General features: G+C 36.3%; 1 protein-coding gene across 8 annotated transcripts; it reads left to right on the forward strand.

Annotated features, from left to right (window-relative positions):
• Nucleotides 1-6715: 6715 nt before the first annotated feature.
• LOC145567629 (uncharacterized) lies at nt 6716-10654 on the forward strand. Of its 8 annotated transcripts, none has more exons than XM_081627358.1 (7): nt 6719-7246; nt 7684-7767; nt 7854-7915; nt 8244-8397; nt 9059-9226; nt 9353-9474; nt 10359-10654. In XM_081627358.1, exons 1-5 carry the CDS (start codon nt 7222-7224, stop codon nt 9067-9069), a joined length of 336 nt encoding a protein of 111 aa, XP_081483484.1. In that variant the 5' UTR covers nt 6719-7221; the 3' UTR covers nt 9070-9226; nt 9353-9474; nt 10359-10654. The 8 variants fall into 8 exon arrangements, 6 of the variants coding, with proteins under 6 accessions (XP_081483484.1, XP_081483416.1, XP_081483340.1 ...); XM_081627290.1 differs by having other exon boundaries at nt 9124-9226; XM_081627063.1 differs by having other exon boundaries at nt 6720-7246; nt 9132-9226; nt 9353-9489.
• The last annotated feature ends 10997 nt before the right edge of the window (nt 10655-21651 follow it).

Here is a 21651-nt window from a genome sequence, read left to right on the forward strand (position 1 = left end):
ACAAGCATCAAGGATGACAATTGGCTTTCAAACTCTCTTTTTTTCTTTTCAATTCTTTATTAAAAAGATCCTAACCCTCTCTAATCATATCAAATTGGTTCCTTACAGTTTCCATCATGTGTCTCTCTAAAGGCCTAAGATTAAGATTCATCTCTAACTCCCTCAAAGATTCATCAATTTGGCTATAGGGGACTAGAGACTCATCACAAGAGTTTGGAGAATGAAAAAGCAAAGAGGGTTGATCAATAGTAAAAGAAGAGTCACAATCAAGGGTAGGACAATGCACATTAAAATCATGAGCATTTTCATTAAATAGGGGAGAGGGGGCACAATTAAGCATATGAGATTCGTTATTAAGGGAATGAACTACATCACAAGAAGACATGGCAAATAATGAAGAAAATTGAAACACACCATTAGCATCCACTTGAGCATGTACTTCATTATTATGAACAAAAGAGGAAATAGAATCGAAAGCACTTGTTCTAGGATCACTCATGGGGTCATTTAACAATTCATGGGATTTCATTCTAATATAAGAAGAATCAAGACATTGCACATCAATATTAGAATCATGAATACCCCTATTATAAACATCCCTAGCAAACCAAACATAAAAATCCCAAGCATCATCAATTGACAATGATCTAAATTCACCATTATGCATGCATTCAACTTCATCTCTAGTTTAATCATTCGAACCAAAATAAAAAATCTCACAAGCCTCCAAAAGACTACAACAATTATAGTCCAAAAATCCCTCAAGTCTATTGAAATATTCACAAAAAGGCTCATTATCATATTGAGGAAATGAGAGACTTGCCATTTTTATACAAAACAAACAAAAATCAAATAAAAGAAATGTATATACAAAGACATAGACTCAAGCAATCAAAAGCACTCAAACATAGACACCGTCCCCCGGTAACAGCGCCATTTTGACGAGTGGAAAACTAGGTCGTTATCTAATCTTCCCTTGGTCAAACTAAATTTATAAACACTTAACAAACCCTAATAGGAGTATAGAGGCAAGTCAAGGGTCAAACCCAAAGGAACGGAAATGTTCAAGAACTTTCGATTATGCGCCTAAGCTAGGTCGAAGACGAAGGTAAGAGAGAATACTAATAACTAACAAAACAAGTAACCAAGGAAGTAAAACACTAGGGACGGGGATCAACAAGTAATCATGTCAATTGTAACAACTTGGATGAGCATGTCAATCAAAGGTTGTGAGGACTAATGATAAGAGCAATGAATTGGAATCAAAGAGCTATCTCCTAATTATTAAGCTAGGGTTTACTATGAATAACAAATCAAGGGAATCACAATCAAAACCAATCAATAATTGCAATTACTAAATCAATTGTTCGTGTCATTACCAATTACAATAAAATCTAGCATAATTCTCGAGGCCTAATCGAATTACACACATGCAAACCTTCATTAATCACTTTAATCTCAACAAATAATCAACACAATTCCCAAATTAATAACAATTAATCAATCATACAAGTTTCACCCAATTCCTATCCAAAAACTACTCAAATATCATCATCTATCAACAATTAACTAAAGGAATCAAGAATCAACAAAATATCAAGAACAATTACTCTAATCGAACATCAAATCATCAAACATCAAAACCAAATCAAACAATGAAATTAGACAAATAAAGAGGAGAGAGTGTGAGAAATGCTCATTGATTGATTAAGAAGATCTTCAATAGAATTGTCAACATTGAATCTTCAATATCTCAAACCACCATTAAAATCCCTCACTTTCTTTCTCTAAAACTACTCCTAAAGTAACCCTAGATCTAGAGAGAGAAGCTCTCAACCTAAGCTAAAATATGAGAGAGAAATTGGATTAAAATTGTTCTCCTAATTTTTACCCCAAAATGAGTATTTATACTAGAGAAATAAAACTAAGAAAAATAAGGCTAAAAAGGGAAATATATAGAAAGTAAAAGAAAAGAAGAATTAATAGAAAATAATGAAAAGAAAAGAAATAAAATGAAATCAAAATAAAAGGAAAAAAATAAATAAAAGAAGTCAGACTTATTTCTCGATTCTTTAGCTTCTCTTATTTAGGAAATTATCCCCTGCTTCGCACATCAACACCGCAAATCAGCATTATCATAATTCGATCAACACACTTCATCAAAATCAAAGGCTTCAATTCGATCTCAACTGTGCGCATCTCACTTAGAGGTTGAAAGGGCTGCTAGGAGTTAATTGCAGGGCTTCACACTGGAGGTGAGTTGTTGCGGGATTCCTATTGCGGGATGTTGGTGAGATTTGGTTGCGTAACTAGGGTGGTTATTACGGCTGGTGTTGTTGGGAGTTGGAGGTTTTTGTGTTGCAGTTTGCGAGGAGTTTGTGACTGATTCTAGATGTTGAATGAACAAGGGAACAGGGGAGCTACTGTCGGAACAGTACACGAAGGCCACACCCGCGGTGCTTCATCCGCGCCCGCGGGTTTGTAGCCGCGCCCGCGGTGAGCTTGCGGCCAAACCGCGGTGGCTTACTGCCTGATTTATGCCTTTTGGGTGTACGCGATCCCGCGCCCGCGGCAAGACTGCTATGCTAGATGCTTGATTTTCATGCTTGGCTTCCCGAACATGGCTCCGTTGACTTCCTTGAATGCGCTTGAGCTTCCTCCTTGATAATTAAATCCCGGGAAACTCAACACACCTACAAAACAAGTCAATGAAACGAAGAAGCGAGAGAAATATTCGAGAAATGAATAAAATAATAAGAAAACCATTAAAAGCACACATTTATCTAAACTAACACACAACACGCAAATCAAGCATTATTCCCTAAAAACACAACATAAAGATTTTGTTTTATTTTAATTATTTTAGTTTCTTCCTTTTCTTTTGTTTGATTTTTTTTGGAAGTTACTAACAATTTTCTTTATATATAGTTCCCATTTCTCACCTTGCTCTATTGCTTATGCTTTGGATTTCAACGATGCGTTATTAGGTGCTCTTTCACCTTGATTATATAGCATAGTTTTGGCGCTCGGTGAGATCTTTCTCTATCTCTTCTCTTACTTTCTTGGTTGTTTAGTTTAGGATTAGCTTTAGGATGATTTGAATGGTTCGAGGATGTTTGCTTTGTAACACCTAGCGTGTTTGAGGTCATTGGCGTTGTTGCCGAATGACCACTTGTTTGACGATTAGGTATTACTTGTCTTTGCTTGCATTCTTGTGCTTTTCTCTCTTTATTTTGATTTTTAGTTCTTTTCCTTCTTTCAATTACAAATAAAACATTTTTGACGCTGTTCTTTTTCCTTTTTGCTTGTTTAGCTATTTTCTTTGGACATTCTACATCTCGGAATTTTGCCTTTGCATGTATGCTTTCCTATATTTAATTGGTGTGCATGTTATGAGAATATTTGCGATTGACTCTAGGATAGGGTATTCTAAGGTAGTGGTGTAGACCTTTTGGGGCCTTGAAGCCTGATTCCGTTGGGTTTGTGGTAAGATGGAGTTGCTTCCTTTGGTTTATTCGACACCTTTAGTGAGTTTTTGCCAAATCCATGTGAAGTTCGTTATTTTTCAAGCCTTCAACATATATTTGTATGAGCGGCATGGATCCTTGACTATTGCGGACCTAATCTAGAATCTTGACTCATAATTCTCAAACTCGAGACCGAACTAACTAGGGAGGACAAAGGCACCTTTTCAGGGTGACAATTTTTCATTTCTAGTTTTTTTTTTTATGTCTTTTTAGTTCATTGGGTTTACATTTGCCATCATGCTTACCATTTGACCCTTTTCCCTTCTTTTCAAGCCACATCTTTAAATCTTGAGCCTTTTTATTCATTTTCGTTTCCATTATTGGTTTTTGTGAAGCAATTGATCAGTATTGTTGGAGTTTGTGGTGAAGAAGTTTGGGTATTTGGTTCTCTTGAAGGAAAGCTTATGTTGTGATGTATGTGTAAATAATGGAAAATGAATAAGTAAAAGTCGCCTAATGTAAAAAAAAAGGCAAGGACAATGCAATTGCAAATTTGTAAAAGTCGTCTTACGTTTAAGAGGTATGGACATTTGTTTTGTTATAAATGAAAGAACAAAAAGAAAACAAAAAAGTGGAATATGAGAAAATCCAAAACTATTTTGATGTAATTTCTTTTCCCTTTTCAAGCGTTGAGGACAATGCTTCCTTTTAGCTTGGGGGAGAAGCGTTTACGCTTTTTGTATATATACTTGTGGATATAGCTTTGAATAAGCTAGGGGGTGTTAGTTTGTTTTTGTTTGGTGAGTACTTGATTGTGATTCTAAGAAAGGCGTTGTTCTTTGCTTCACTTTTAGGGAAACCACCAAATTTTAAAATTTTAGCCTACTTCTAATTTTTTGCCCTTATGTTACAACCTTTGGGAAAGTCCTTTTGACCTAGTGGTTGAGTCATATACCAAGGGAAGAAATTATGATTTAAAGCCAAAGGAAAAGGGATGCAAGGTCAAGATGTCGGGAAACCCTAAAATTCTACTCTTTTTCTGGTTCCTTCGTGGAACCATAGGGACGCTCACTAAGGGAATATTTGAAACCATAGGGAGAACGCGGCTAGATTGGTTGGGATGAAAGTGGGTTGCGCCTCATTAGTTCTCTACGCTTTGCATACCGTATGTTTCAATCAACCGTGAGTATCTTGAAGCATGCATACCCATTCCATATAGAAAAGTGTTCTTGCATTTGCATTTGACCGTTTATGAAAGTCCTTGTCAAGAGCTATTTGTTTGAATTTTTGTTTTACTTTCTTTTCTTTTCTCATTAAATGATTTTGCCTCATTTTATTTCAAATAGTTGTGGGTTAAACTCTTAGGAAACCCTTATAAGACCTCACTCGTCCTCATAGGCGGCTTTGGGGTTTAAAGGGCTTTTTGTAGCTAAAAATAACCGTAATTCCTACGATAGTGAGTTTTAGTGTATATTCTTCTTCTCTCTTTTTTTCATGCTTAAATAAACCCTCCTTATTTCTTTTTAGCCTTTGTTTTGCTCGGGACGAGCAAAAGTCTAGCTTGGGGGAATTTGATGAGTGTCATTTATGGCACTCATAGGGTAGTGTTTTAGGATATTTTCACTATATTTTTCATCCTTTTCCTTTGTCATTTTGGTCATTTCTCCTTTAGTTTCTCTATTTCTTCTTTCTTCGTGTTTTACTTTCCTGTATGTGCTTTTCCCCGTGTTTTCCTTTTATATTGTTCTTTTTCTCTACTATTTTCTCTCTTTGTTTTGTCTTGTAGGTGCCTAAGGACTTAGTTTTGCAAAGGATTCAAAAGGAGCAAAAAGATCCAAGCAAAGAAGTTTCAAGCCTCATGGAGAGGACTTGGAGAGGGTTCGGAGAGGGCTCTCTGCTTCTTCTCTTGGCCATGGGCTTGGGTTATGTGCATCATTTTGTTGATTTTGGGCAGGAACTCTCTGCGCCCTAGCCGCGGGCGCGAAGATTTTGGAGAGGCCGCTCCAGATTAGAGAGACCGCGGCTCCCTGCTTTACTTGGAACAGGGCATTTTGCCGCGCCCTGAGCCGCGGGCATGGGCTAAAGTACCTGTGGGCACGGGTTTTGCCCAGATTTCTCGCGGAGTTAGTTATGGGTTCCGTACCCATTTCTGCGCGCCCGCGAAGTCTTCTTGGAGATCACAGGGCGCGGCCGATTAGTTTTTATTCTTTGTCTATATATACTCTTGCAAATCCTTTTGAGAGGGAACTATTAGATAATATTTCATTTGCTTAGTTTTTAGAGAGAGAAACTAGAGAGAAGTTAGAGAGAAAGTAGAGATTGTAATCTTTGGATTTGATTTGTAATTCAACATTGTTTCTTCAATCAAGTTTATGATTCTTCTTCATATCAATCAAAGTTTGTAAGATTTCTTTCCTTTGAATTTACTTCAATTGCAATTTACTTTTACGCTTGAATGTTTGGTTTGGATTTTGATTTAGTTTTGAGAATTTGTTTATTGATTGTATTTCCTTTTGATTTATCTTGAGATATATATGTTTGAGATTGAATTTGTTTGGCCTTAGATTTCACCATGATTAGTGAGTAGACTAGTTGCTAGGGAGAAGGGAAAGCATGCTTGTTTATGATTTTTGCTAGTTGATGATCCTTGATTGATTGATTGTTGCAATTAAATTGGTTGACATAGTTGTGCATGTGATTAATTAGACTAGGAGTGATCAACCTATAAGATTAATCTAAATTGCATTGGAAATTCCAATGACACAAACAATTGATTTGGGAATTGCTTTAATTGATTGAATTTGATTATGATTCTCCTTGTTAATCATTCATAATGAACCCTAGTTTGGTTTATAGGAGGTAACCTTTGAATTCCTTTGATTGCAACTATTGTTTGTCCCTTGCAATGTTTGAATCAATTGGTTGATCTATCAATTAGCATGATTGTTAAGCTTGCATGTGGAACCTATATCCCTAGTGTTTAGTATTTTTATTGAATTCTCGATTCTTGTTATCCTAGTTACCATACTCAACCATTAACAATTCTTCGATTTCGCTTAACATTAAACTATAACATAGCTTCGATTCATTCCTTTGGGTTCGACCCTTAATAGCTTGCCTCTATACTCGTATATGGTTTGTTAAGCGTTTACAAATTTAGTTAACTTAGGGAGAATTAGATGACGACCTAGTTCCAACCCTTGTCAAGAGGAGCCCTTTAGGCTTTTTATTAGGGTTTCATGGCTTTCACCTCTTTCCCTCATTTAACGGCCGTAATTCACCCCCTCTCTCTCTCCTCTCATTTTGGCCGTCATTCACTCCCTCTTCTCTCCTCTCATTTCACGGCCATCATTCATTTTTGTTACCCTAAAACCTCTTCGTTCTGAACATTTGCCTTCAATTCTTACTCGTTACCCGCCGCAAATTTCAACCCTAGATTTGAGACTTTGTCCTAGAATCACCGATTTTTTGCTCTCTATAATTGCTATGGCATGCGGTAATACGCTGCGTTTTATTAATTTGTTGAGGTCGAAGTTCTTCTCTGGGAATGGTTTGGCCGTTTTGGTGGGGAATTGCCGGAGTTTGACGGCGTTGGATTTGTCAAATGCGACGGAATTGCGGGATTCGTCGGCGGCGGCGATTGGTGAAGCGAAGAATTTAAAGAAGCTTTGTTAGGGCGGTGTAAATTGATTACTGATTTTGGGATTGGTTGTATTGCTGTTGGATGCCCTAAATTGAAGACAATTGGCTTGAAATGGTGTTTAGGAAATGTGATTTAGGTATTGAACTTGTTTTTATTAAGTGTAAAGAGCTCCGCAATTTGGATCTTTCATATTTACATGTCCAATTTCTGTTCCCAAATTCTATTAATCTAGGTTGCAAATTGTATGATGCTTTCATGTTTTTGTAGAATTTTAATTTTCATATTTAGTTACTGCAAATTTGAATTAATTTTTTGCTGTTTTGAGCTTTGAAATGGTGATAGTTTCATTATGGATTTATAATGCATGTTTATCATTGAATTTGAAGTATAATTTTCTGTAACTAGTGAAAAAAGAATTATTTGGAATCATTTTTTTATAGAATTTCACCTTCATTGATTGCAAGTTTGCCACTTTTCAAGTCCCAAATGTTATGTGTTTGTTGATTACATATATTTTATATCATCTTATTGTAACTGAATATATTGATTGTTAAAGATGTGTGTTATTGACAGTGGAAAGTCAAATGGAGCAATCATATAGGGACGGGACGAAGAGAGTATTTGGGTCTATTTTGCGTTGCCAATGTTTCTCTTTGTGTATGTATGATTCTTGTAAGAAGTATTACAAGTTGTTTGTTTATTTGATATTGTGCTGGAATCTGACTTATATTTTTTGCTTGAAGGGTATAACCAGTTTTGTGGCATATGCTTTTTCTGGAGTATTCTGATGATATTGACACCTTTGGTTTGTGTTTTCTGCACTTGAATCTGTTTAAGTTGGTATTTCATTTGGTAATGACTGATTAGATGATATGAAAGCCCCTTTTCTGATACTATTAGAAGTTTTATGATAGTTATTAGCTAAAGGTGGTCATTGATATTGAGCACTAATGGCAACTAATTTATTGCATGTTTGATTAGCAAATCTTGATTCATTCTAGAAAGTAGCTTGAAAGCATATTTCTTACTTCTATTTTTTACTTTAACCAATATCATTCAAACATGTTAGGCTTCTAGGCTGCTTAATGAAAAGAAAAAATCTGATTTTGTTGTATTTTCTTAATTCTGGGCAGCATGTTGTTGTTGTTCGTTGGGAAGAGATCGCACTTTCTGGTGGTCTTGTTAGGCAGAAGATGAAGTATCTTCGTAAGAGGATGAGCACCAAACCTTCTCATGGTCCTATTCATTTCGTGCTCCTTCTAAGATCTTCTGGCATACTATTTGAGGGTATTTCCTTCTTTTCTCTAGATTTTTTGTTTTTTGATCTATTTTATTTGGTATTTTATATATTTGATTGATACATGATGATATAAGATTGCTTCTATGTTTGAGAAAAGTAATTTGTTTCATGAAGTTTTTGCGATTTTTCACTTAATTGATTAATGCTTGAGAATTGGATGTGAATTTATTTAGCTAAGTGTGATATTTAGAGGATATAGTACTTATTTCTGCCTGTTTTTGACTAAATCATAGTGAATTTAAAGATGATGTTTAATAATTAGGAGAAAATAGAAATAAAGGAAATTTATAAAATATATATGCTTGTCAATTTGAATCAGCTCAAGACTTCAAGTTGATTATTCAGTGAGCTCATCAGACATTCTTTATCATGAAAATGAAAATGAAAGCCGCGAAGCAACTCTGTGCTAAAGCATTGTAACATTTCTTGCTGAATCTCACGCAAATGACCTGACAACTTTATGTATAAGATGATGTGTAGTATGTAAATGATAGATACACAATTTGATAAATAAACTACTGTATTCATTCTTTATCAATATGTGAAATTTGTGCTTTAACATGACAACAATGGAATCACATATGTGTTCCTTATCACATTCAGTTAATGTGGTGTTGTTATTAACTTGCGTTTGTTAAATTAATCTAGTTGGAATCTAAGAGCTAAGGATGATTGATGTTTTGCTTGCGAATTTCATAATCTCATGGTGGTAGATTATCAGATGATGGAGTTTGGTTGACTGACTGTGATGAGGAAACAGATGAAGCTCTTTATTTGGATAGAGAAGGGAAAAGGAGACGTGAGGAATTCTAAAACGTATGATTCGATTTGTTAAAATTGTTGATTTTAATTTTTTAATATCTTGATTTGTCTGGTTTCCCTGTATTTAACTCTACACCACTTGTACCTAGCTGAGTGAAATTTTTTTTAATGATCTGATAGGCTGGATACCTTGATGGTTTATTGGCTGGAAAAAACGTTGCTACATAAGAGGGTTTTAATCATGGTTTTAAGGATTCCGTGATGATTGGTAACAAGTGGGGCATTGTTAGGGGTGTTACCAGGTAAAGAGCATCTAGGTAACTATGAGTTTTATGGTACCTTTCTATTTTTGGTGATGGTTTTTATGAGTCATTTAGTCCCTTGAATTTCATAAAAGCTTTCTTTCCTTAATATCTATCCACTTGAATTGTCATATTCCATATTATCTGTCACAAGAATGTTCTTCAGTTCAAGAAACCATTAATGCCAATCAAACGACTAATAACTCGTTAAAATGTGGGCATAACCTGAAAAGACAATGTTATGCAATAAAGTATTTTTTTTCTGGTAATTTGAATTCTTTTCAGTTCCTTTCTTTATTCTGCAACCTTGTTGAAGTGCCTTAGCTCATATCCCGAATGAGCTGAAGCTGAATTTTTTTCTATGATATGCTAGAAAGTGAATCTGGCTACTCTTTTTTTTTTTTTTTTTTTTTTTTTTTTTTAAATCTAGCTACACTAGCTAGCAATGTTTGAACACAAGCCGCTTTTTTTCAAAGAGCTCAAGAAACTTTGGCAGACCTCAAAAGCTCCTTCAAAAGCAGGGGTTCTGTTTTCTAAATTAAACACTTTGCTGATAGATGATGGGCCTTACAAAGGCCTTCTGAATCCGGTAAATTACTGTCTCTTTAAGTTGCAGCAAATCCGATAAATCAATCTTATGATCATGCTATAACGAAAGCGAAAATCTTGTCCTTGCATCCAAACACTTGTCAATCTTGTCCTAGGAAGTATGATGCAGGAAATTTGACTGATGATTTTCTAGGTAAGCATCATAAATCATACACGAAGTCTTGTGAGATTTGAAATCTTTTGTAGTTGTAGTATTGTCGTCTTATATGAACTTTATGAGATTTGAGCTTATGTTAAAGTGATTTGGAGATAATGAAACTTTGGATTTTTTTCAGGGGACATGAAAATTTGGGCATTGATCGATGCTAAAGTGATTTTGTTGCTGCTGGCCTGCTTGTCTTAATTAGTTGCTATTGCGCTTAGCTATTGGTCTTAGCTGCCGTTTTGCTGCTGCTCTTTAGTTGCCGGGCTCTTGGTTGATACTGATGCTTTTGGGTGCTGATGTAGTGTTGCTGGTGGTGACGTTGTGTTCTCGGTTTATTATTATTATTTTTTTAATTATTAACATTTTTAATCATACAATGTGATGGGTTATGAGCATTTCTAGAGATATAATATTGTATTTAGTGTATGTGTTATATTTGAATTTATTTTTATTAGAATTAAAACCAATATATATTAAGTGTAAATATATATTTATCATATTTGTAACGGGTAGATGTAATGCCCGTTACGAATAACGGGGTTATTTGTAACAGGCACTTGTTTTGCCCGTTACAAATAACTGCTTATTCGTAACTAGCACTTGTTTTGCCCGTTACAAATAACTGCTTATTCGTAACGAGCACTTGTTTTTCCCGTTACAAATAACTACTTATTTGTAACGGACACTATCCGTTACAAATAACATTGTCTATCTGTAACGGCCGCAAACGTAACGCTCATTGCTCGTTACGGATAGGATGTTCTTGCCCGTTACGGCTAGCAATTTTTCCACTAGTGTTATGGACACCACATCCATCCCATGTCTGATCCAAGTCACTGGCCAGCACTTGATGTGCCTGAAATAGCACCACCAACAGTTAAAAGATTTGCAGGCAGACCAGCTAAGCAGAGAAGGAGAGCACCTCATGAAACAAGAAAAGGAAAGAGGCACAAGAACAACAAATGCATTCTTTGCAAGGAGTTGGGACACAATGCCTTAACATGTAAGTGAAAGGAATGGTGTCCTTCGAACAAGTGTACTATTTCGTTAGTGTGTTCAAAATTATTAGAAAGCTAATATATTCAGTAAGGTCAAGTGACCGGAATGCCTGGGTGGAGGCCGCTTCCAATCAATATTATTAATGCATAATTAATATTACATCTTAATCTTTACTGAACCCTTCGGGTCACACCCAAGAAACTAACGAATTGAAGCGACGAATTAATACGGAAGGAAATAATAAGTCGACCGAGTAATTAATATTTAGACGTCAGGAATTCGAGCTTAGAGCGTCGAAACCGAACGTTTGAAGTCGAGTCGAAAAATAGTAAAAGACGAGACGTGAAATAATAATAAATCAACAATGACCAAAATACCCCTAGCATCGGAATGCCCCAAGCAAACCGAGTGCTAGGGGAATATGACCTAGCATGGTGGCTAGAATGCGCACCAAGCCGAGCCTAGGTTGGCTGGTTCGTGCTAGCGCACCAACGCTAGCATCGCAAGGCGAAAGGCCAGCAGCAGCTCTTAGCAGCAACCTGCATCCTTGCTGCGTAGCTCGCTGGCTGAGAACGCTAGCAGCCCGCACAAGCATGTTGGGCTTGCTGGGTTGTAGCGCTAGCAGCCTGCACGCTTGTGTTGGGCCTGCTGGGCGTGGTAGCCACGGAAAAGGAAGCCCACCTTGGGTGCCTTGATGCCCAAGGGTGGGTGCCATGTGGCGCATGGTGAGAGGTGTGTGAAGTGTTGTGTTGGCCGATTTTGGGAAAGGAAGTGGGGAGCAAGTTTGGTCCCCCCCCCCAAATGGTCCTCACCTAACCTCTCACATGAGCTTGCCACTTGTTGATTTATTACTAGTTTGATTATTTATTTTATTTTAGCTTTTAAATAAAATGGGAAAATCAAATTCTCCCACATTAATGGGAGAGCTTTTCACTCTCTAGCTCTTCCCTAAAAATACCCATCTTGGGGCATTGGGAAGAGCACTTGAGTAAGAGTTTAAAAAGGAATTACCATTGTGAAAACCTTTGAACTCATTAATTACTCGGGTTTTGGTCAGGCCTTGCTAACCCAAAGGCATTAGATCGTTTTCGGTGGTCGAGTTGTTGGTGGACTATTGTTTGAGGCCGTCGTAATTTCGAGCCTTGCTTTCGAAGTAAGAGCCCCTTCCGGTTGGGCAAAGCACGCTCCAAAGGTAATCGTTTTATCTTAATCTTGTGATTAATTGAATTATGTTTATGGTTTTATTTATTGCGAGTGCGGTCTTGTTTTTGGGTTTTTTTTCTGCGGTGAGTCGGACTCACTAAACCCCAACAACGGTATCGGAGCCTCGCTCGTTTATTTTTAAAATCATTATTTTTTCATGGTGTTTTTATGGCTTAATTTTTCTGGTATTAAGTTGCTAATTAGATTGGTAGCTCGTTTTATCTATTTTAACCTTGTATTAGAGCTGTCTTTAGCACCATAACCCAGATTTCGACCCAAAAATAGTTAATTTTGGGTGGAAAAGACGTTCTAGAAATGGTTTTTCCTTTGTAGGTCTCGGTTTTTAGCCAAAAAACGAACAGAAATGCACTTTTCGAGGGATTTTTCGTTTTGACGAAAAATTTTAAGTCTTTCTAACCTTGAAAATTCATTGCATATTTATGGTGGTTATGTATTTGGTTCTTTCCTTAATTTATATGCAATTTTAAACCTCTTTAGGCATAATTACTTGGTGGTAATTTATGTTTGAAATCTTGGTTTTATTTTTCAGATAATTGCAAATTAATTGCATTAAGTGTGAAATTGTTGTTCTTTGAGACTTCTAATTAAGTACTAAAGATTCAATCTTTAATTATGTTAAGTGATTGAAACTTTGAGTTACTAAATTCCATGTTTTTTTTTGGTTAAACTTTCACTACGTGAAAAAATGAATTTGGCACCGGTTCAAACCCGGCCTAAGGCACCAGTTTGAACCGCTGCCAATGTGGGGGTGCCAATTAGTGGTTTAAAATGGCACCGGTTCAAACGGGTGCCAAAACTTAGAATTGGCACCGGTTAACTAGTGCAAAAAATGGCAAAAAAAAATTAATTGCTTGTTTTTGGCACCGGTTAACCGGTGCCAAAAGTGCCTAATTTTTTTATTTTTTTTTTGTTTTATCCACTTAAAAATTAAATAAACTAAATTAATAACCACATCAAAACATAAATCCAATATCAATCAGAGAATCAATATCATCGAATATTTACTGTATATAATCAAAAAAAATTACAATACACATCAATAAAATAGTTCGATTACAACATATAAGTACGAAAAAAAATTACAATGTAAATTAAAAAAAAAAAAAATACAATATTAATTAAAAAAAAAAAAAAAAAAAAACCATTCACATCTAAATCGATATTCCTGTATCTTGTTTCTTCAATTTCAGATCTAAATAACATACCTGCACCAATTAGAACAAAAAAAAATCGATTAATATAATCAAGCTTCAAAAAAAAAAAACCCAGAAATTTAATCCCATAAATTCAAACCCAGAAATTTAATCCCAAAAATTCAAACCCGGAAAAAAAATTGAAATCGATAAAAAACTTGAAAACGAATAAACCCAGAAAAAAAAACAAATAGAATAAACAAAATAAAGTCGCTTCAATTAAAAAAAAAAACTCAGAAAATATGCTAAGTACGAATAAACCCAGAAAAAAAAAAACAAATCGATAAAAAAAAAACTCAGAAAATAAAAATAAAAAACAAAATAAAGTCGCTTAAATTAAAAAAAAAAACTCAGAAAATATGCTAAGTACGAATAAACCCAGAAAAAAAAAAACCTATCGATAAAAAAAAAAAAAAAACTCAGAAAATAAAAATCATAAACAAAATAAAGTCGCTTAAATTAAAAATAAGTTCGATTAAAAAAAAACCCAAAAAATTAAAAAAAAAACGAATTAACAACCGAAAAAAAAAACGAACCCAGAAAATAAAACCTTGGATTAACAACCGAAAATAAAACGAACCCAGAATTAACAACCCAAAAAAAAAAAAAAAAAAAAAAAAAAACTAAAAATAAAACGAACCCAAAATTAACAACCCAAAAAAAAAGGAACCTAGAATTAACAACCGAAAATTTAAAAAAAAAAACCAAACACAGAAAATAAAACCTTGGATTAAAATAAACCCATAAAATAAAAAAAAAAAACCGAATTCAAATGATTAACATAAAAAAAAAATCGAACCGATTAAAACAAAAACCCAGAAAAAAAAAAAAAACCGAATAACCTCGAATTGGTGTTGCATGTGGTGGTCTTGGTGGTGGTGCAAGTTGAAAATTACTAGGTTGTTGATTGCTGCCTCAGGGAGAAGGAGATCGAGAAAGAAAGAGAAGGAGATCGAGAAAGAAAGAGAAAGGGGCGGCTGACTCGACATATCTGTGTGCTGGGCTGGGCCAGAGGTGGTCGTTGTGATGGTGATTGTTGTGGCGGTGAAATGGCGGCTGAAAAGGAGAAGGAAGGAGGAGGAGAGGAGAGGAGAGGAGAGAGAAAGTGGAATGAATTAGATTTAGGGTTGAGAAGAAATAGATCGAATTGAACAACAACTGCTTCTTCTTTTTTTTTAATACTTAAAATGGCGGTTCACAAAGGCACCGGTTCAAACCGGTGGCCTTTATGTTGTTGCCACCGGTTTGAAGTGAACCGGTGCCTTTTATTCTGGTTTAGCCTCCCCATCAATTATGTAGCTCATTTTTGGCACCGGTTTGGACTGAATCGGTGCCAATTAGGGGGTGCCTTTTTGAAATTTTCTACTAGTGTTTGTTGATTTAATCATTTTAGTTGATGGGAATCATAAATTTCAAAACTTGTGATAGAATTTTTTTTATCTTCATATTGGAAGATGTAATTTTTCAAGGATTGACAAGTATTAAAGTTGGAGATTATTTATTGAACTTATGTTCATTTTTCCAACTCCCTTTTATTTTATTAAAATCTCAAGATTAATTTAAATTGATTAAATTAATAATGAGAATTGCCCTAATTTATTTTGTTACACCAAGTTTAAACCAATTTTATTAAAGAATGGTTCTAGGAAATAATTTTGGTTAGTTGCACTTCGATGAATTTATTTAAGTTGGACTTGTTATTAATTTCATTTTTCATCAAAATTAATTCTAAAATTAATTTAGAATTGATTAATATTGTCACACACAAAATCGAAAATTTTTCCGAGGCATAAGCACACAAGTCGAGGCTTAGGAACCCCGAGCTTGCTCTCGGCCAGCTAGGCTGCTCACGCAGCCCACATGAGGCTATCGAGGCTGCAGGGCGCCTCGAGCGTGTGTGTGTAGTGCTGTGCGCGCCAGCCTATGCATGTGTGCGTGTGTACGAGGGAAGGCTGAGGCTGCTACGCTGGGCTGGCCGTGGCTGGTGCGAGCACAAGCAGCCCATTTTCATGCTTGGTGTTGCAGGGAGTGCGATTGGATGTGCTACGTGCTTGTGGAACGATGCGCACAATCTCATAATTAGCACTTTAACCCCGGGTTTTAAGGCAATGCTAATTTTAAGAGTTTATTAGTGCGTTGCATAATATGGGTAATATGCGTAGACGTTGCTTGCGTAGCAATGTAGTGCAATGAGTTCGTACAACATGGCCATCAAGGGCCACGTTATTAATGCGTGAAACTTCGTTGATGTGGGCGGTGTAACGCTTAGCGACATCGGGACCACTCCCACGTTCATTGAGCATCAAACGGTTGTGCGGGGTGTGAGCACTCCAAGTCTTACTGCTAGGCACTTAGACATTTTGGACTACGTAATTTTTTGGTTAAATTGTCGTTTTAATTATTTTAACTATTTTGTTTAATTAATTAAAATTTTGGAGGCTAGCCCTCGGTTTTTTGAGCGACATTTGCAAAATTTTAATTTTGGCAAATATTTGGGTTTACCGACTTAATTAATTGGATTAATTAAGTTGGATGCGGAATTTAGTGGGAGCTTCATTTATTATTTTCATAACCGGTTAAAACAGCTTTGACTAGATTTAATTAGGCGTGTTATTTGGATTAACCACCTAGATTAGTTACTAGTTCTCGCATGTATATGCATTGTTACTTGTTTATCGTTGTAAAATGCATGGGCCATTCACAGATAGTGAATGGATGAATGGAATGTATATTCTCTCACAGGTTTTATGAAATGGCAACTAGTGGGGCCCAATTAGGATAGAAAATACAGACTGTGATCCGTGAGGTATTTTTGTAAATTTAAATAAGGTCTGCGAACAGTTGAGTATTTTTGTACCTTAATATTTAGATTAGTCCTAATCGTAGATACTAGTAGTTGCATTTATTTTGGTCAAGTCTTGGAAGACAAAGCCATGTAGTTGCAAATGAAGACCTTTTGAAGATTTGAAGATCTCAAGGGGTCATTCTAGTTTCCAAATGCATCTCTATTTATGTTTTTTGATATATAAATGTTTATGTATATGAATTATATGTTACATGCATGTTCAGGATTTCGAATGGTGTGATGATTAATTAAGTTCACTTAAATCAACCAACATAGAAACCCTAGGTCCCTAAATATTGAGTAAAACTTGTCATTCCAAAACAACACTTACCAACCAAACGAGGGTAGTGGTGGGCTACGCCAAAGCGAGGCATCACTACTTCTCCAAGGAACGTAAGGCATACCGGGTATGCAAGTTGGTTTTGGTTGTACTCAACGATATGAGTGATGGAGTCCTAACATGTCGTGGCAAAGTGAATAAATTGTTGAGAGAGCATTAGATGCGACAATTTATTCAACCAAGAGTTGCTTGGAGCCATTAGCAAAGCGTTGCTTACCTTAGGAGATTGAGTGTTAAGACAAGCCAAAGCATGCTTAACCACTCTTTGTTTCTTTAGATCTTGGAATCGACTTATTCTCACCCAAAACGGGGACAACTTTTCAATGTGTGAATAAGACGTTTTAAATAAGTTTGATTAAAATGCATGAATTCAATCTTATTTTAGTATTATGAATGGTTTTTCACTTCAAATTCTTTCAATTCTCGTTACACTCAATTCTCACACAACCAATTCTCGTTACACTCAATTCTCGAAAAGGGGTACTTGAGTGGGCCAAATTTTCTTGATTGGCAAAGGAACTTGCGAATTGTTCTCATGCAAGAGCAAAGGGAATATGTCCTTGATGAGGAAATGCCCGAGGTTCCCAATGAGGAGGTGACTCAGGCTGCCCTAAATCGATTGCAAAGTGCCAATCGAGATGTCAAATGCATCATGTTGGCCACAATGTCTCCCGAGCTTGAAAAGACCTTGTTTGAAAAGGAGACAGATTTTGAGATCATTTTTGAACTACAGAATATGTTCCAAGAGCAGGCCCGAACTGAAAGGTTTGAAACCCACAGGCAGATCCTTGAGAGCTTGCTCTAGAAAGGAGAGCCAGTCAGCCCACTTGTACTCAAAATGAAAGGATTGTTTGAGAACATGGGAAGGCTTGATGCGGGGTATTCAACCGAGATGGCAATTGACATCATTCTCCACTCGCTGCACAAAGGATATGATCAGTTCAAGATGAACTATAACATGCACAGCATGGAGAAAACCTTCACTGAGCTTCATGGTATGTTGAAGCAAGCAAAGCAAACTCTCAAGGATGAGGGGAAGCATAATATGCTCATGATTAAAAAGGGCAAGCCGCTCAAATTCTCAGGCAAGAAGAAGAAAGGCTTTAAGGGGAAGGGTAAGAAGAAAACCTTTCCGGCTATGTCTAAAGCTACCAAGGATAACAAATAAAAGAAGGTAGCGTCTTCTAAATCTAATTACGAATGTTTCTACTATAAGAAGAAGGGACATTGGAAGAGAGATTGCCTCAAGTTCAAAGAAGATAAGAAGAACAAAACTGTTACTTCTGATTAAGGTAAATTTGTTATAGACTTTAACTTTACTAGCATAGCATCATGGGTATTAGATACCGGATGTGGCTCACACCTTTGTTCCAATTCTCAGGGACTAAGGAATGTTAGAAGGCTAGAGAAGGGAGAGGTTGAACTCTGGGTCAGCAATGGAGCCAGAATTGGTGCCGTATCCATAGGAACTCTCAGTCTGTCTTCGCCCACCAGGCTAGTTTTGGAACTAGATAATGTTTATTATGTTCCTAACATTACCAAAAACATCATTTCAATTTCGGCGTTGGACGCCATGGGTTTTGAATTTTGAGTAAAGGACAATGAATGTTCATTTTATCTCGATAATGTTTTATATGGTATTGCACATTCTGAAAAATTGTCTTTATGTGCTTTATTTAGACAAACAAGTTTATAATGTGAATAATACTAAAAAAAGAGCTAAGACCATGGAGTCAAATCAGACTTACTTGTGGCATTGTCGTCTTGGCCACATTAACATCAGACACATCAAGAAACTTGGAAGCTGTTCTTGGCTCTTTAAATTTAGAATCGTTTGAGAATTGCGAGGGATGTTTATCAGGCAAGATGATTAAACAACCATTCTCCAAGTTGGGAGAAAGGGCAAGCGACTTATTTGGTGTAATACACACTGATGTATGTGCACCAATGAGCTCCACCACAAGAAATGGACACCGATATTTTATCACCTGCGTAGATGACTATAGTAGATATGGTTATGTCTACCTAATGTCAAATAAATCTGAATCGTTTGAAAAGTTCAAAGAATTTCAGAGTGAAGTTGAAAATCAATTTGGCAAGAAAAACAAAGCCCTTCGATCGGATCGAGGTGGTGAATACTTGAGCCAAGAATTCGATGACCATCTGAAAGAAAAGGGTATACTTTTAAAATTGACACCTCAAGGAACTCCACAATGGAATGGAGTATCCAAATGGAGAAATCGGACCTTGTTAGACATGGTACGATCAATTATGGGTCTTAGTGATCTTCCTATCTCTTTCTGGGGACATGCACTTCTAACTGTGGCACTAACACTAAACCGTGCACCATCAAAAGCTGTAGAAAAGACTCCATATGAATTATGGACGAAGAAACCTCCTAGGTTGTCTTTTCTAAAGATATGGGGATGCGAAGCATATTCTTTCTGACAAACTTCATCCCAAATCTGACAAGGTTTACTTTGTGGGCTACCCAAAAGAAACCAAAGGGTATTACTCCTACAAAAAATCGAAGAACAAAGTGTTTGTTGCTCGCGATGGTGTCTTTTTGGAGAAGGAACACCTTTCCAAAGTGACAAGTGGGAGGAAAATCAAACTCGACGAAGTTCGTGAGGATGAGCAATAAAATCAGAATGACAGTCAAAGTGCTCAAACAGCATCTGTTGACGCAGGTCAAAATGATAAAAATGTGCAAAGTCAAACCGACAATGCAAATGCTCAATCCATTACCCTACGTAGGTCTTAGAGGCCGAGATCTCAACCTTATAGATATCTTGGTTTAGTATTAACCAAACTTATTAATATCGGGATTCTACTTTGATTAGGAATGGGCTATCAGAATAGAATCGTAAAATCGAATTGTAGAATCGCAAGATTCTACGGACATGCATAATCAAGACGTCAAATATAAATTTGAATAAATATATTGAAATTATGAGTTTGAAACCTTATTATTGATATATAATAGTTATTTACCCATTAAGCAATCAATACTTGACAATATATATTTATAAAAACCTATATAAACATGTTTGTTACTTGTAAGGATTTCGCTAGTTCAGAAAAATATGTAAAATCAGGTAGAATCGTAAATCGAATCGTATGATGTACATGAATTGTAAAATCGTAAGATTTTAAGATTTAAATCAGGACTTTAATAACAATTGTATAAACCGAGAATTAGGATATCCTGATTATGGATGGAGATGAATAGGCAACCTACAAGCAAGGTATGACAAGCACCAACTCTACTAAATGCGAGAGGCCATGAGATCTGAAATGGATTCCATGTTTGAAAATAAAGTCTGGGACTTGGTTGACTTACCCGAAGGTTATACACCTATCGGATGTAAGTGGGATTTTCAAGTTGAAAACCGACAAAGATGGAAATGTATTTATTTACAAGGCTAGATTAGTAGCAAAAGGTTACAGACAAGTTCATGGTATTGATTACGATGAAACCTTTTCACCAGTCGCAATGCTGAATTTTATTCGGATCCTCCTAGCGATTGTTGTATATTTCAATTACGAAATATGGCAGATGGATGTCAAAACCGCCTTCCTTAATGGTATTTTGGAAGAAATTGTGTATATGACACATCCTGAAGGTTTTGTTGACCAAAACAAGGCTGGGAAGGTTTGTAAGCTTAAGAAGTCCATTTATGGACTAAAGCAAGCAAGTATAAGTTGGAATCTGCAACTCGATGAAGCCATCAGTAAGTTTGGTTTTATCAAGAATCTAGATGAATCTTGTGTTTACAAGAAGGTCAGTGGGAGTGACATCGTCATCCTAGTCTTATATGTCGATGACATATTGCTCATTGGAAACAAAATTCCGTTGTTATAGTATGTAAAGGCCTGGCTTGGAAAGTGCTTCTCAATGTATATGAAAGACTTTGGAGAGGCTTAGTACATACTAGGCATCAAGTTATATAGGGATAGATCAAAAAGGATGATTGGATTGAGTTAAAGTACTTATATTGATAAGGTACTTGCTCGATTTTACATAGAGGAGGCCAAGAGAGGTCACCTGCCAACGTAATATGGCATAACCGTAAGCAAGAAGCAGTGTCCACAGACACCTGATGAGCGGGTAAGAATGAATCAGATTCCATATGCTTCGCTTATTGGATCGATCATGTATGCCATGTTATGTACTAGTCTAGATGTATCGTATGCCTTGAGTGCTACGAGCCGTTACCAATCAGATCCAGGAGTGGCCCATTGAACTGCGACCAAGAATATCCTATAGTACCGTAAAAGGAACAAGGATAAATTCTTGGTGTATGGTGGTTCAAAGGAATTAGTTATGGAAGGTTATACCGACGCAAGCTTCCAGACAGACAGAGACGATTTCAAATCGCAATCTGGATATGTGTTCTATCTAAATGGAGGAGCGTTTAGTTGGAAGAGTGCCAAGAAGAGTACAACTGCAAATTCTACAACTGAAGCCAAATACTCAGCAGCTGCTGAAGCAGCTAAGGAGGCTGTTTGGATTCGTAAGTTCGTTGGTGAACTTGATGTTGTACCTTACATAAAGGATCCAATAGCCCTCTAGTGTGACAACAATGGAACTATTGCTCAGGACAGAGAGCCAAGGGAACATTAGAAGGTCAAACATGTCAAACGGCGGTTTCACATGATTCGAGAATGGAAATCAGAAGGTGAAATCAGAATTTGCAAAGTTGAAACGGATGACAATGTAGCCGATCCACTTACTAAACCTTTGCCTCAAGTGAAGCACAACAAGCATGTAGGAGACTGGCTTTGATATCCTTGTTTAGTGTTTTAGTTAATTTTGAAC

The sequence above is a fragment of the Chenopodium album genome, chromosome 1 (genome assembly GCF_948465745.1).
Source record: "Chenopodium album chromosome 1, dcCheAlbu1.1, whole genome shotgun sequence".
NCBI classification, from domain to species: Eukaryota; Viridiplantae; Streptophyta; class Magnoliopsida; order Caryophyllales; family Amaranthaceae; genus Chenopodium; species Chenopodium album.